Consider the following 17,406-nt stretch of genomic DNA (forward strand, 5'->3'; position numbering starts at 1 on the left):
CACCAAGACCTGGACTGTCAAATTGCAGGCCCTCGGCATCGCTGCAGATGATCAAAAGCAGAGCATCCTTTGTCAGGATTTCTTATATTATTTGATGAGCCAAGTCATACAAGTTTGTATTCATTGTCTTACTGACGCTAAAAAGACTTAATTTTAGATGCTACATGACAAAAGAGGGCTCATAAATAAATAATCGCTCCACATTCTTTCCAATTAAAAGCTATTAAGTTCCTAATAATAGTCATTTTTGTATTTTTGGTTTAAAAAGGAGCTTATATGAAAAAGAGAAATGTATTGAGAAACACGAAAAGACAAACCAGAGTAATTTTAAATTCCAACAGTTTTGAAAGTTTTTATTTATATTTTGGTCCTACAAGTGAACATTCTTAAATGGAACTCTTCTGTAAGAATATTTAAAAACATAAAAATCTGCCAATTATCAGATCTACACAAATCCTTAACAAAGGTTTTCTGTGTAATCCTCATTAATGCAAACCTTTATGAGTGTAAACACTCTTACTGTAGATTTTCAATCTGTCCCATAATAATAAGGCTACAAAAATTTTATGTGGCACAAATGCTTGTACTAAAAGAAAGCTGGGCAACACAAAAGATCCGAGGGGCTCTGAGAAGCAGGCTTGTGGCTGAGGTCCAATCTATCTCACTATCTTGTAGTTTTCGGTCACTTTCAAAGGAGCACACAGCAAAGGAGGCGTCTCCTTCATTAACTTCCCTTATTGAAGATTCTGTTGTTTATAAAACTGGACCAATTATCACAAGCTAGTATTTGCATAATTAGCCAGAAGCCGCTTACAAAGCATGTCATTAGTGATATCAACAAGTGCAGAACAGAAATTTCTAAGAAATGCGTTTTGTTAAGCTTGCCAGATCCTTACACACTATGGGCTGTACTGCTACGTCAACTTCTAATCAGAAGGTTAATGGTGTACATAAAACGACGGAGCAATGTAAGCGTGCAAAACGAAACTATTCTCTAGGTGCTGCGACAGCCTGTCTGATGAGTATGGAAAGAGCAGGGAAGCAAGGCTTATATGCGCTCCAGCTTCTCGCTGAGAAACTCCTCCACGCTGTCCGTGTTCCACTTGAGGATGCTCAGCTCTTCTGCAATGTTCCCGTTGTCGTCCAACAGCTTTAGGACAGGGTCTGAACCGCGAACATACTACAAAGACCAGAGATACCATCATTTCCTGCTTAGAAGGAGGCTTTTTACTCTCAACCAAGATCAAAATGGCTGAACTGTGCTAATAATTTTAACAGCCTTTACAAATACAATCAACAGGAAGTGTTTTCAGAAAAGACTAGAATGTGATTCCAAAACCTCTCAGGATTAAGAAAACTACATGTTGCTTCCAAAGAGAGAAGTATCTGTTGGTATAATTTAATTGGGATTTTAAAATCTATTATTGAATACGGCAAGTATTATTACAGACATGGCTCTCTCAAATCCAGTGAACTTAACACTTACTGGCAGTGACAGACAAATGCAGAACAATTATGACAATAAACGCACTTGTTGAGATCAATCTTTCCCAATTATGTAGAGCTACAACTAAAGCGGGCACTTCCTTCCTGATGCTACGCTTGTGTGTTTGTAACCATTTATGTATTCGCTTTTGTGTGGCTGTGTGTGCAGTGGTTCAGAAGAGGACACTGAACAGACGCTGGGAGTTACAGGTGGGTGTGGGTGGCCATGCGCTGTTGTGACTGAACTTGACTCCTAACTGCTGAGCTACCTCCTGCATGCTTCAGTTCTTAAAGTTTAACTCCAGCCACGGAGGGAGCCCTCATAGCACCATCTTTGCTTTTCTGTGGTGCTGGAGCCCGTACATGTTAAACACTTAGCTTACTCCCAATTATCAGTGGGGGGGGCTTAGACTAAAGTCAATGCTAACGACATTGAGAACAATACCTACACACTTCTGACTAGGCTACTACATAAACTGTTTCTACGATATTTATATTTATTTCAAGTTATTCTTTGTCCAACAAAAATCCAAATAGGTTAGACAGACTGAAATTCAGTTATGAAATTTCTCAACAAAATCATTAGTAACTCAAACCAATAAGGTATAAGAGGAGCTAGGACTGATGAATGTTTAGCATCTACAAGGCTGGTATATCATTTGAAAATTAATATACTCCCTTACTATTAGTGGATAGTAAAACAATAGCAGCAGACACATAAAAAGTATTTGACAAAAACAAAACAACCCAAACACCAAAAAACCGCACAGATCCCATCCAAAACCCCAAAACAAACGGCAGAGATATTAAGCATAAAATGCTTCAAGGCGGTCACCAGTCGCGGTCCGGAGCAGCGATGAGCGTTGACGGCTGGTGCATGTGCACGCGGCTCAGCCTCCTCAGAGCACAGCCACACAATCTTAACTACAGAGTCTAGAACCACGCTAAGGGGAGGCAAACCATTTACAGGCTCACGTTTGAATTCACTGTCTTACTGGCTTTAAAAACAGACTTAATTTTAAATATTACATGGTAATCTCTATTGCAACAATCAGAAGTTGCAAGTTTAAGACAGTCTAGCCATATTTCACATGAACTATGAAATTGCACCACAAAACAGCACCTTTAACAAGAACTGTTCGATTCTGGACAGTGCACCATACCATCCAACCCAGAGTGCTATATCGAGAAACTTATGGTGGGATAGTAGGGTCAAAGTCTATTAAACACTTGATTCATTGGTTCTGGTAAAGCACAAACTACTCTTTAAAAATGTCTAGTAAGTTAAAAGATACCACCATGTCCCCTTACCTTGATCTGTAGACCCCTGAACAGTTTGGGCTTATCGCTTCTGACAAAAGCTTAAAGGAAAAAAAAAAAAAAAAGAAGATTCAAATGAGTCACCTCTAACTCCAAGCTAGCTATGAAGATTAAATCCAATATGTTGAATGGAACCAAATACATCCTAGGTGAAAACTAAGAAAATTTAAACAGATGATGAATAAATGTAGAGCTAACCCTATCTAAACATTTAAGACATTGCGTTAAATTGATCAGTTCCCCAGACTCCAACGGTAGTTTGGTGGGCTTGACAGAATGATAGCACAGCTCAGCTGTGAACAGCTGTGGCAGTACAAAAGAAATAGGAGAAACCAGTTCACCTATACCTGACTTCCATCCCAGAGCAGTTAAACTCAATCAGAAATCCCAGAACAGAAATTCCTGTAAGATCTTCCAGTGACGAAGTTATAAAGAGAGCAAGGGCGGTGGCAGGGGTGTGGACACACACCTGAGGGATGTGCTGGTGTGCATACACACTTGAGGGATGTGCTGGTGTGCACACACACACCTGAGGGATGTGCTGGTGTGCATACACACTTGAGGGATGTGCTGGTGTGCACACACACACCTGAGGGATGGGCTGGTGTGCATACACACTTGAGGGATGTGCTGGTGTGCATACACACTTGAGGGATGGGCTGGTGTGGCTTTGTCAATGGGACACTGTCAATACTTAAGAAAAAAAAACCAGGAACTACATCACCTCATACTACAGATGGAGCAAGAATTTAAATTTGCAAAAATATTTATTGGATATTTACTATCTTCTAGGCAGCAAAGACACATAAAATATATATAATCATCACACTTATTTAACTTATAATCTGCTGAAGAAGACACTAGACAAATAATTCCCCTAAACTGTGATTAAGTAATTAAAAAGGAGGGGCTTGGAACATTGTCAAAGTGTAATACAAAGAACTTAATTGGGTAGTAGATCAGTGTTTACCATGGTTTATGAATGAGTTTTGGGAGCCCATTCCAAATAAAGGGATGCTCTTTCAGCCTGGACACATGGGGAAGGGCCTAGGTCCTGCCCAGGATGAAATGACAGACTTTAGAGATCCCCACAAGGAGGGCCTCACCCTCCCTGGGGAATGATGTGGGGATTGGGTGGGGGGCTGGAAGGGAGTTGCTGGAGGGACAAGGGAGGAGGGGTGGGAGAGGGAGCTGGGATTGACATGTGAAACATTCATGTTTCTAATTTAAATAAAAACATACATACATTGAGAAAAAAGAACTTAATGACTATGAAATATAAAACTCTCCTCTTATGCATGGCCCTAAAGGAAATGTTTTACAGATGTGTTTACATAAAAACAGGAATTTTGGGGCAGCAGGACACTGCCGTTAACAAAACTCAAGAGTAAAAAATGAAAAAAAATTAAGTAAAACTGTTAATTAACACACAAAAAGAGATGTTACTAATAAAGAAAAAAATCCAAATAGATGGAAAATAAAAATGTAATGCAGCCAATCAACACTGTATTGTAGATTGGTTTATCCTATATGCTTGCCTGTCAAAACACCACCCAATGCTTAACACACTTCCAACTATTTGAGCTACTTTTTCAACCGTGTAAGAAACTACTATGGGAAAAAGACTATTTAAAATCTTTCCTACACACCAAGCAGAGCTGTCAGCACATTTAATAATTTCCATTCATTCAAATGCCTTTTAATGGGCTGGACTGAGTGAACAGGCTTAAAAGGAATGTCATGGTTAATCACTAACGATCAATCCCAGTAGGGTTTCTTTTCTGCTAAACATAGATCCAGAAGCATGATTCTGAAACAGGCGAGTATTGTAGCAGCAAGTCATGCTGTACAGGCAGTAAATGAAGCTTTTAACAGTTATTTGAGAATTACATATGCATTGTATTGCACAGAATATATGACATCATGGGTTCCTTAATGCCACGAAAGCTACATACAACCTTCTTAGACTTCCAAGAAATAAAGATAAAGGGACCCATAAAAAGTGTCACATTAAGTGAACTCAGCCCCAGGAAGAGCAACATTGTTGGCTTTCTCTCAGTTTGGGGCCTTGGTTTTGTAGGAAATACACAACTGAGTCTAGAGAGAAGGGTGGGGATGGAGGCGTGCATGAAAATGTTATCCAGCCCAGTGTTGTGTGCAATGAAAAAGAAAACCAAACCTAACCATGTTGCTGGGTTGAGATTCAATCAACAGCACCAAGGCAACTGTTTGATGCCAAGGATCAAACTCAGCAAGACCTCAGGCTAGTGCTCTGAGTAACCACACCACCACTAAGATATACCTCAGCCCAAATGCTATTACATTAACAACTGGTAATAAGCACTTTGAGTAGAAAGAAAAATTTCTCTACGTTGGAGTGACAAATATATGGGTAATAAAAATGAAAGTAAAGAACTGAAAATTTAAAAATCAATTTGAAGGCAAAATGGTGCCTTTTCTGTAATATAATTTAAAGATGCCAAAAGATTTTTTCCTGTTCTCATGCAAAACAATTTATTACTAAATCTGACATTTTGTAACAGATATAACAGTCCCACATGTTTTGACGGAGAAAGTAAACTGAAAAAGTACATTAAGACGCATGCTCAGAGGCCCAGGGACACAGCTCAGCAGTAGAATGTTGGCATAGTAGCCTGTGTAAGGTCCTGGGCCCCATCTTTAGCACAGAGCACCCTCCTGCCCCCCAAAAAAGACAGCTAAATAACTTAACTTCTAAAATATAAGGGATATACTAGTTGCTTCATTTTTGTTTCCTACCTGGGATCAGCGAGCCCAGTTTGTACTTCTAAGCCAGTTTCATAATAAACTTTACACAGTAAAGAAGGCAACTGAGGACTCTGCAGGAATTTAAATATGGGTGTGGACAACTGTAAGCACCACGCTGGGGGGGCGGGGCGGGGCGGGGCGGGGCAAGAGGACTTTGAGTTCAAGACAGGATGTGCATAGCTGTAAGCACAGTATTCGGAAGGCTGAGGTAGACATGGAGGACGCCGAGTCTGTGCCAATAATCAAAGCAGATTTTAGGGACACAAAAGGAACCGTATGCACGTCAACTTAAAAAGAAAGCTAGCCGTGGTGGCACATGCTTGTGACTCCAGCCCCACAGGCTCACGGGGGGAGCCACTCCCTTGAGCCTGCAGCCTGCTGGATACCGTGAGACGCGAGCCAAGGCACCAACCAGACCAAGAGGGAGCTGCCTCAGAAAGGAATCCATTTCAGAAAGCTCACTTTCCCTTTTCTCTTTTCGGTGATTCTGAGACAGGGTCTCACTGTGTACCCCTGGCTGTCCTGGAACTCATTTTGTAGATCATGCTGGCCTCGAATTCAGAGACCAGCTTGGCTCTGCTTCCCAAGAGGTGGGATTAAAATCGTGTCACCACGCCCTGATTGCTCATAAGGCTGACTTTCAAGTACAGCAAGGCTATACTAGAAACCCTTAGTGAAGGCTTCCCAGATATGAGGCTCAGCACAATTTGATGTTAACAGCTAGAACTGACTTTGACAATTATCTCTTATCGTATTTGTCACAAAAATTCCCCATGATGACACACACAGAATGACTCTCCAATGCATCTCTAAGTTCTGTGGTCATTAATTCTCTCCTTGCTAGCTTGCCACACTGTATAGGCCTACTTTACTTAATGCAATGTTCTGTAACTTCTACTAAAAAATATACTAGAATGCGTTACTTAAAGGAATTCTATTTCTATCTGCTGAAAGAAAAGCTAGCCTAAAATTTACACCCGACAAGAGTATCTTTCTAAAGAAAGAATCACTTCAGGCTCTGTTTTAAATCTAACTTTCACATGTGTTGTGTTTGTTTATAGTAAATAACCTGGTTGGCACTGTATCCTATTAAAACTCCCCCTCCGGAAAAAAGAATGGAGAACATTCATACACCGCTACAGGGTGTACTTCTGAAAATCCACATTCCTGGGAATGTTCAGTGATTAATTATTCTTGCAAATGACAATTTTAAATGGTTGCTACATACCTTGGACTTGAGGGAACCTCCCCAATTTTCATCCACAGACTTCAAGGATAGCTCCTGCGTACAGCTGTGAAATGAAAACCAGGAAACTTACAAACTGAATAGATACATGGACCCAGAGACACAGCTCAGAGGAGAGAGCACTTGCCAAGCATGTGTGCGAGTCTGGGTTTCGTTTCAGGCAGGACGGTGAGGAAGCCCCACAGTGCAGCCTTAGAGTAGAGCAGACATACAGAATCCCCACCGAAACAGCCAGACCACAGTGAAACCGTACAGCTCCAGGTCAAGGAGGGGCCGAGCTAGCGCTGGGGGCCGATAACCAACAGTTTCAGTTTTACCCATGCCAACTGCAAAATTCCAGAAATGAATGTTTGAAATTAAGTATGTTTGGGCAGCATGCTGAAATACTACTCTGTCCTGTGGGGAACATGAAACTGCTTTTTTGGTGTATCCATGCTATCTATATATGCTACCTGTCCACAAGCCTGTGTTAGAACACAATGTTACTGTGAGCTGGGTGGTGGTACATGCCTTTAATGTCAGCACTTGAGAGGCAGAGAGAAGTAAATCTCCGAGTTTGAGGCAAACCTGGTCTACACAGAGAAACTCTTGTCTCAAAATCAAAACCAAACAAAAAACAAAACCAAACAACAACAACAAAGCCAAAGAATACTATTACTGGTAGTTCAGACACGCCTGTGCGTTTCTCCATCAGTGACTCTCAGAACGTATCCCTCATAGGTAAGACAAGGTGCCCATACCGTATACAGAATGGCAGAGGAACTTCAGCTGTGTTGGGAACGGGCTGAGGTATGGAGAGCCTGACAATGAAATTTAACAAGCGGCTTTGGGGAGGTCTTTACATTGCTTTTAATATCATGTAACCAAAGACTTAATAGTAAAGTTCAGCATTCAAGTTTTTAGACATGTTTATTTATGTGTATCTGGCTGTCTGTCACATATATGCAGGGGGCCATGGAACCAGAAAAGAACATCAGGGCCGCCCGCAGGAGCTGGGTCACAGGATGTTGTGAGCTATGGGATGTGGGAACTGGGAATCAAACTCAGATCCTCTGGAAGAGCAGCCAGTGCTCTTACCTCTCCAGCCTTCCGCAACCACCATCGCTGAAAAGTAACTATTGTAAGAAGCACTGTGTAAAATCAGAAAAACTAGTAAAAATCTCATTATAAAAGGCTTATACAAATCATTTTCTTTGATGAAATTCAACTGAAACAATCAGGAGTCAACTGCTTTTACAGAAGCTGCACATTCTTTCTGGAGTAAAACTCATTATAAAAATTCAAATGCAAATCAGTGCTGTGAATTCAGATGGGACACATCCAATGGCAAAGATCACTTTTCTTTTTATGTAGCAGCCAAAGTTTAACCATTCTTTTCAAAGATTTATTTTATGTGCATAAGTGCTTTGTCTAGTTTTGTGTCAACTTGATACAAGCTAGATTCATTCTGGAAGAAGAACCTTATTTGCGGAAATGCCCCGTCAGACCGTCCTGTGGGCAAGCCTGTGGTGCATTTTCTTGATGACTGACGTGGGAGGGTCAGTTCACTAAGGGCAGTGCCACTCTTGGACTGGTGATTCGGGTACTCTAGGGAGTCAGGTAGAGCAAGTCACCAGGAGCAAGTCAGTCAGCTGTACCATTCCACGGCCTTGGCATCAGTTCCTGCTTGCAGATTCCTACCCTAACTTTCTTCAGTGATGGACTGTAGTATGGAAGTATAAGCAAGATAAATCCATTCCTCCACAAGTTGCTTTTAATTATGGCGTTTTACCTCAACAATAGAAACTCTAAGAGGGTTGACATGGATGTATAGATACTATGTATGTCCCTGGTGTTCTCAGAGGTCAGATGAGGACATCAGACTCCCAGAACTGAAGTCATGGAATGTTATGAGTCACCACGTAGGTGCTGGGAATTGAACCTGGGACCTCTGCAAGAGCAATAAGTGCTCTTAACCACTGAGCCATCTCTCCACCCCCTGATTATTCTCTTCATAGGCAAGGATGCTCTTAGGAATATGGAGGCCCTAAAAGAAAGACAGCAAATTTAAGAATATAATACATCTATTTTATTTCTTCTTAGTTTGTAGGGTTAGTTTTATGGCCATCTAAGAATCAAACATGGATTTTACCTTTTAGGTTCTAAACCAGTATTTCTTAATTTTACAAAAGAAATTAAGTGCAAAGTAGAAAAATGGTAATCACCTTTGCTTGATACAACAAAAGATAACTAACCTTTTCATGATTCTGGGCCATATTACAATTTTTTATGGGAGCTGGAGAGATGGCTCAGTTGATTAAGAGCACTGGCTGCTCTTCCAGAGGTCCTGAGTTCAATTCCCAGCAACTACACAGTAGCTCACAACCATCTCTAATAGGATCTGATGCCCCCTTCAGGCATACAGGTATATATGCAAAGCACCAGTAATAAAGTCTAAATAAATAATCATTTTTAAAAAGGTACTTGTGTTTAGGGTATCTTAGACCCTTGAGACTCTGAGGTCCTTTGTTTAAGCTGTTTGTGGATTCTGAAAGCACTGACAGATTTTGGATGGAGGATTCTGATGATCTCTGGTTCTTTCAAGCAATAAAAACATTAGAGATTAAGGAGATGTAATTTTATAAAATGCATTAATAAAACCCACCAAGATTTGCCTAAGGCTGGTTAGAACAAGACAGTCAGGAAACGAACTTCAAACCCCGGGGAGACAGCAGTCTACACTGTCGGCATGCCTACTGTCAAGCGGCAGAAACAAGGGGTAGTTAAGATGGAGGAGCAACTCAAGCGGCTGCACCTGCACAGCTGCTGTGGAGCACAACACTGTCACCAGGCCTCGAGACTTCACTTCTGGGTACTGAACCAAAGGGGAACGTAGGGATGAATGGTTATTTGTACACTGATCATAGCAGCTCAGCTTACAAGAACCAAATGAGGGAGGAGACTCAAGTACTCATGGACAGATAGGACAGGGAGGAAATGTGATGTATATATGGTAGACTATTACTCAGCTTTCAAAAGAAATGCTGATATATTTGACAACAAGAATAAACCTTGGAAACATTTTTTTGAAGGCAGGCACAACAGAAAAATACCATATGAATTAAGTAAATCAGTGACATTCAGAGACGCAAGCTTGAGCAGAAGCAGGTGGGGATGTCACCAGTAATGGTATAGGGGTCCTGAGTCTCGGAAGGTGAGAAAGTTTGTGAGAGAGGTAGTAAGAATGGCTTTAAAGCATTGTAAATTTATTATTGCCTGAACTGCACTTAAAAATGGTGACTTACATATACTTTACCCCAATTTTTTAAAAATATACAAGATTGTGGTAAATTTTAACCACTACAGTATTTTTTCAATTTTTTGTGACCCCCCAGCTGTTCTTAGTGGAGATTCCATTAGCTTATATTAGACATTTCTCCACACTGATGCTTCCCAGTGTGTGTCATATCATGACATGAGTGCATGAGGAAACTACTTATAAAAGACAAAGGAGGGGGGCCTCATTCCCAGTCCACTGCGCTCACAAGGGCAGAAGGACTCAGTACCCTAGCACACCAGGAATGAATTCACAGAAAGCATTCTAGACCACAAAACTCCACTGGCCCTCTTACAACTTTAGACAATTCTTTACTGAACATAGGATGCGATGTTCAAGCAAAACCTCCAGTGTTTCCTAGTCAAACTGGGGGTTTTCCTATTAAGTGTCCACACAGATCCACTCTTACAAGATGTACTATAAATACCCCACTAACTTGAGTGGTTTGACTTCCTCCAGCAACACACATATACTTGTGTGGTGAAGGTAGCGAAAGGTCATTGAACAAAGTTAAATACTTATTTTCACCATATGACTAGAATATTTTGAGGCAAATAAAAGAAAATGCAACTCAAAGTTGTACCATTAAGAACAAATTCTAGAGTTGGGCAGTGGTGGCGCACGCCTTTAATCCCAGCACTCGGCAGGCAGAGGCAGGCGGATCTCTGTGAGTTTGAGACCAGCCTGGTCTACAAGAGCTAGTTCCAGAACAGCCTCCAAAGCCACAGAGAAATCCTGTCTCAACCCTCCCCCCAAAACCCAAAGAAATAAAAAAAATTCTAAAGGCATCAGTTCATGTCACTAGTTGGCATTTTACTTATGAATCTATAGTTTATGGAAAAATTTTTATTCAATGGCAAATAATTTAGTATAGATTATAGTAAACGTTAAGTGTTGTACAAACATCTTTAGCATCATACAAATTCACACACAATGAAATATAAGCTGCATAATGATGATGATGACAGGCATTCTTGCAGAAGACAACAAAGAAAACAAATGCAATGATCCTTCCCATGCTCACTTGACCAATCTCATGTTACAATGTTTTTTGACATGTTTCATAGCATAAAATATTAGTAAAAGCTTCACATATAGTAAAAGGCAGTAAATCTTTATTTTGTATTGATATCTGTCTTGTAATTAAAGTTAGATGGATACCTACCAACCAACCAAATGAACCAAGACAAAAAGTTGGTCAAGGGTTTTCTAACCAGACATCTTCTAGGTCAAATAAAAATAATGACAAAAAAATTGCTGTAACACATCACAACTATACAGTACATTTATAAAGTTGGTCCACATCAGAAATACTGCGCTTTCCAACTCTAAGCACTTAATACCCAGTGACCACAATTATGCCAATAAACACAACTGTGCTAACCCTTGAAATAAACTTTCACACCACAAAGGAGTTGAAGTTATAACATCAAACAGGCATGAGCAATCTGCCCTGTGTGATCCTCTACTAACGGGGGAAAAACTTCACACGGGTGAAACAGGCAACCACACCACCTTAAAACCAAATCAAGGGAGCACAAGCAGATGCCGCTGCACCTCCTTGTTTGTTGGACTTCTTTCTCCAGATGTTTCTTTCCAATAATCGACCACTGCATTTACAAATCTCTGCAATAGCCAGCGGACCACAGAAAGACATTCTTTAGGCCTCAGCTCGCAACCAACAGCTTTAAAACTGCTGGCCATGACTCAGGACCAAAGTCAGCTTTCTGCACTGTCTACTACTTTGGAAAACCTACCCACCCCATCTGTTAACTGATTGATCTTCTAAACTGACTCACGGTATTGTATGTATTCTGGGGAGCTGTGTGATGTGCTCTCTCTTTCTCTCTCTCTCTCTCTCTCTCTCTCTCTCTCTCTCTCTCTCTCTCTCTCTCTCTCTCTCTCTCTCTCTCTCTCATTCTGTGGTGCTCTTCTATGTTGGGAAAAAACTCCCTCTATTTTAATAAAAGCTAAAACTGCAGTTTTAAAGTTTAATTTTTTAAAGTTAAAATATTCAACAGTGCCACTGTACTCCCTCTGTATTAAGTAATAAAGTTCAGATTTTGTAGCAGTTTTATTCACATAAAAATTTAAAACAATATGAGTATGAACATAATCATACATGTATTAGTAGCAATGAATAAAATACCATTAGGTGGCTATCAGCACCCTAGAAAACAACGCCCTCCCTTGCTTCCTCTTTCCATCCTTCTCTCCCTGCTTCCTCCCTCCCCCCTTCCTGTGTATGATCCTCTAAAGCCCACACTGCTGAGATTACAGTCATGTTTTACTACCCCCAATTCCCCAATGTCAGGATCACTTTTTATAACCAACTTTATATGCTTTCATATGATAGAAACACATATCACGCAAAAAAACTAAATTTAGTTTTAGACAACTAAGACTCAAGGAAAGTATTTTCTCTAAGACACATTTATTCATTACTGTTTTAAATTTTACTGCATTGCTCGTTCCATCATTTTTTTTTTTTTTTTGCTTAGCATCCTGGAAACAAGATCATCATATGTGGGCAAATAATGAAGGCACTATTCTGAAATGTAATAGAAACTCTATCCAAATTGTGTATTTATGCTACAAAACACATTAAAATACATAAACTATATGCAAATGACTCCCTACTGAATGGGAAAAGATCTTCACCTATTCCACATCTGACAGAGGGCTGATCTCCAAAATATAAAAAGAACTCAAGAAACTAGACATCAAAGTACCAAAAAAATCCAATTAAAAAATGGGACACAGATCTAAACAGAGAATTCTCATCAGAACAATCTCAAATGGTGGAAAGACACTTAAGGAAATGCTCAACATCCTTAGTCATTAGGGAAATGCAAATCAAAACCATTCTGAGATTCCATCTTACACCAATCAGAATGGCTAAGATCAAAAACACCAATGACAGCTTATGCTGGAGAGGATGTGGAGAAAGGGGAACACTCCTCCATTGCTGGTGGGAGTACAAAGTTGTACAGCTGCTGTGGAAATCAGCATGGAGATTCCTCAGAAAATTAGGGATCAACCTACCTCAACACCCTGCAATACCACTGTTGGGCATATACCCGAAGGAGGCACAGTAACATCAGAAGGACATTTGCTCAACTATGTTCATAGCAACATTATTCGTAACAGCCAGATCTTGGAAACATCCTAGATGCCCTCAACTGAAGAATGGATAAAGAAAATGTGGTATATTTACATAATGGAGTACTACTCAGTGGTAAGAAACAATGACATCCTAAAATTAGCAGGTAAATGGACAGAACTAGAAAAATCCCAGTGAGGTAACCCAGACCCAGAAAGACAAATATAGTATGTACTCATTCATAAGTGGATACCAGACATAAAGCAAAAGATACCCACCCAGCCTACAACCTACAACCCTTATTGGAGCCCATTCTATATGGAGAGATACCTTACTCAGCCTAGGCACAGGGGTATGGGGGTGGAGAGGTGCCTTAGTCCTGACTCAAGGAGATGATGGGACAGACTTAGTAGACTTTTTTACCCTCTCTGAGGAGCAGATGCGAGGTGGGGGTGGGATGGGGTTGGGGGAGTGGGAGAGAGAACTGGGATTGGAATGTGAAAAATAAATTATCAAATTTTAAAAATATGTGTAAACTATATCTGTTGACACAGACCAAGGGAGAGAAGCTGGGTTATCATCTTAGTAAACTAAGTAGGTGAACAGACTTCTACAACCTTTAAATACCTATGCATATCTGAATTATCTGCAGGTCCTTTCTCTTTAAGGAAGCTTGTGGGTTTAAAGCACCCTACACCAAGCAGACCCTGTCTTTTCCTTTCCGTATCTTCAGTCACACAAGGAGATTGAGAAGCTAACATTTACCTTAAGTTAGTTCCAAAGGAGGGATTGTTCTAAATGAGAAAATCAATACTCCACTAAAATGCTCAATAAAAATAACACAAAATGTTTCCTCATCATTGCATTTTAACCATGAGAGCTATGGAGGAAGGGACCAGGTTTCCTTCAATGCTGTGATGAGTAGGACTTGTGGAAACAATGAACAGAAATTGGCTGTAGTATACATGAGTGTGTAATGGGCTCATTTTGATTCTATGAATTGGACAGAAGCTTGAGTGACCATTGTCTCAAGTGTGTCTATGGGGAGGAACACAATTGGTTAACTGAGGTGGGAAAAGACAACTTACAATGTGGGTGAGTTGGTCCACGCCTGGGTCCTGCGTTGCATGAAAGGAGACTGACTAGCTGAGCACTGTAATCACGTCTATCCACTTCCTAATGCAGGCAGTAAGCAGCCGCCTCTTCAGTTCCGTGGGCAGGGAGGACTTCTCCACCATCATAGACTATGTCCAAACTGCCAGCCAGAACAAGCCCTTCTTCCTAACTGGCCTTGGTCAGGTATTTGGTCACAGCACAAGACAAGTCACTCACTTAGGGAAGGCCACTGTCACAACGAGGCTTTCAGGTGAACGTGGTTTAACAGACATTCCTCCTATACAAACTCTAGCTTAACAAGTGTAAGTGCTCTAAGATTGTGACCTACAACAGTGTGCTCAATTCTCCTGGCATTAGGAAACACCACCCCAGGGTCAGAAGTATCTTGAGAAAATGAGAATATAGTCATCCCATTTCCTGAGCTCAAAACTCCACAAACATTAGTGTGTGTGACTTTGAGCTTGAAAATCTAAGTACTTTTTCAATGACACCAATTAGCTCTTGGCAATAAGTTAAAATATTTTAGAAAATGGTAAATCATTCTCCATATCACATATAATAAAGAAAAATGACTTTTGCCTCCTAAATATTTGGAAAATACAACCTATTTGCCATTATCTTGAAGAACTGAAAATTAGTAAAGAGATGATTCAAAATTCAACTACTCAGTTGCTCTGAAAAATGAACCTGAAGGAAGGAAGCTACAGTCTCCAGCAGCAGCTTCGCTGGAAAGAGGTCACTTCCGTGTGCTGTCACCTTCCCCAGTTAGCCCTGCGCCCATCCAAAGTGACAATCGTACCCAGCAGGAAGCTGTGCTTACAGTGCCCATCTCACCAAGTTGTTTTTTAAGGAACCAATGCACCTGGGATCAAAAAAAAAAAAATCCAAAAAGAAAATAAGAAACCAAAACCTGACTGTATCTCATCCCCCACCAGACACATTTAAACAGTTTGCTGTTGGTTCTCCCACTGGCTACTTCCATACGGCTGCAGCCACACATAGGAAAAAATATTTAACACGACTTCACTATGTTATCTGACCACTGGGCTTCAAGCTGGCGCTTGGGGCTCTTCAGTAGCTGGTATTCCTTGGCGTGTACTTCTGCGGCAGGTTAACAGCAACACCAAGAGATCTACCAAGTTCCTCCTTCTTCTAGCTTTTATTTTTATTTTATTTTTAGTTGTTACCACCCTAACTCCAGATACTATGTTTCAGCCCAGTTATGCAAGTCCATTTTCCTCTATTTCTTATTCTTTGAGGGTTTATTTTGGCATCCAGAGTCCATTTCAAGAAGAAACGTTTAGCATATAGATGCAAAGGTAACCAGGAGTCTAGGAGTCTAAGGTAGCTGTGCTTGGAAAGGCAGACTCAATTACTCCAAGGCAGCAAGCAGCTCTCAATCTGTGTGTCGCCTGAGCCCTTTGCGGGTTGACCAAACCTTTCACAGGGATCGCCTATCACATGTCCTACATATCAGATGATTACATTACGACTCATGACAGTAGGAAAATTACAGTTATGAATTAGAAATGAAGATGATTTTATGGTTGGGGGTCACCACAACATTAAAGGTATTAAAGGTATTAAAGGGACACAGAATTAGGAAGGTTGAGAACACTGTTCTAAGGGTTTACTCTTTTTTTTTGTTTTGTTTTGTTTTGGTTTTTCGAGACAGGGTTTCTCTGTATTGTTTTGGAGGCTATCGGTCCAGCCTGGCCTCGAACTCACAGATATCTGCCTGTGTCTGCCTCCCGAGTGCTGGGATTAAAGGTGTGCGCCACCACAGCCCGGCAAGGGTTTACTCTTTTTAAACAGTATAAGCTTTGACAACCATGATAGTTTGAGTAGTATGCTTAGAGAGTTGATGCTAATTTATTGAGCTCTTAAAGACTGTGTCTACTTTTCATATTAAAGGCAAGTGTAAAATCAAATATTTTCAATTCAAATAAAGAGCTATAAAATAAATTTCAAAACTTTGTTGAATATACATATGTATATGAACCTGTCCACTAATTAGTTCTATGATCTTAAGACAGGATGTCTACCCAGGGCTCAACTATGAAGTGAGAAATTACTAGTGTAATAGTGACCTGTCACGACAATATTATAGACATCAGTTTGCTTAAAGTGCTTCGAGATGAGGTCTCAGTACACAGCCCTGACTGGCTTACAACTTGCTTGCTATGTAGACTAGGCTGGGTTTGAACTCAAATTCCCTGCCTACATCTTAAAGTTCCTGGAAGAGTGCTTTCATATAGTAACAAGTTAACACATACAAGTGGCCATTATTATAAGTAACTAGTTGCATCAGTAGTTAGTATCATGCCACACAAGTGGTGGCTTTAGTAATGGTTACACTGAACTGTTGCCAGGAACTACTCATATTAAAAAACTCCTTTGAGAGGGACACTTTTGTGCTACACTTAGAATCATTTGCTGAAGATATTTATATTTTGTTTCCTTTGAAGACATTAGTTTCTGTAGAGGCTCTGGATGCTAGAAAAGCGAGAAGGCTATTTTAAGCAGCATGAAATTTCTTTAGTGATTACAATGCCATGCACAGTCAGCTTAGCTTCCTCTTCAGCATTCTGTTTTACACAGGAGCAGCATTGTGTCTCTGACAGGTTAGCGCTTTAGCTTGTCACCTAGACAATGCTGTTCAAGTGGACTTCTGAATCATGCTGAAATTGGCTACAGTTTATATCTCCTTATAAATTTAAAAGAATTATTGGGGGGAAGGGAGGAGAAGCTGTGGTTGGGATGTAATATATGAGAGAAGAATAAAAAGGAAGTATTTTCATGTCCCCTTTCCCAAAGTAATAAAAATTATGTCTTTTATTTAAAACCTTTTGTTTGGACTTCAGCTAAAGTTAAGCAGGTAGTATATTTTTCAAAGCCACTAAATTAATGGCAGTCATAGAATGTGGTAAACAGAAAGATAAAGGTTTGGTAGTTTTAAATAAAAACTAGTAATGGAATTCTACTAGTTGGTCTTGTTAACGGAAGGCCCAAGGAGACCTTAAGAAGTCTACT

General features: G+C 40.3%; 1 protein-coding gene and 1 non-coding gene across 2 annotated transcripts in view; both read right to left on the reverse strand.

The window, feature by feature from the left end:
• Nucleotides 1-325: 325 nt before the first annotated feature.
• The window catches only part of Selenof (selenoprotein F), a 35,771-nt gene continuing 18,690 nt past the window's right edge, over nucleotides 326-17,406 (reverse strand). The window contains exons 3-5 of the mRNA XM_005081915.4: nucleotides 6,821-6,884; nucleotides 2,797-2,846; nucleotides 326-1,180 (exon numbers count right to left, since the gene is read on the reverse strand). Of these exons, the coding sequence (XP_005081972.2) occupies nucleotides 1,049-1,180; nucleotides 2,797-2,846; nucleotides 6,821-6,884 (246 nt within the window). The 3' untranslated portion in view covers nucleotides 326-1,048. The remainder of the gene's footprint in view (nucleotides 1,181-2,796; nucleotides 2,847-6,820; nucleotides 6,885-17,406) is intronic.
• On the reverse strand, nucleotides 11,739-11,871 carry LOC121142509. The gene has a single exon (XR_005879552.1). It is a non-coding gene; the product is annotated as a small nucleolar RNA SNORA2/SNORA34 family (small nucleolar RNA).

Source organism: Mesocricetus auratus, unplaced genomic scaffold (assembly GCF_017639785.1).
Source record: "Mesocricetus auratus isolate SY011 unplaced genomic scaffold, BCM_Maur_2.0 Super-Scaffold_100009, whole genome shotgun sequence".
Classification (NCBI taxonomy): domain Eukaryota; kingdom Metazoa; phylum Chordata; class Mammalia; order Rodentia; family Cricetidae; genus Mesocricetus; species Mesocricetus auratus.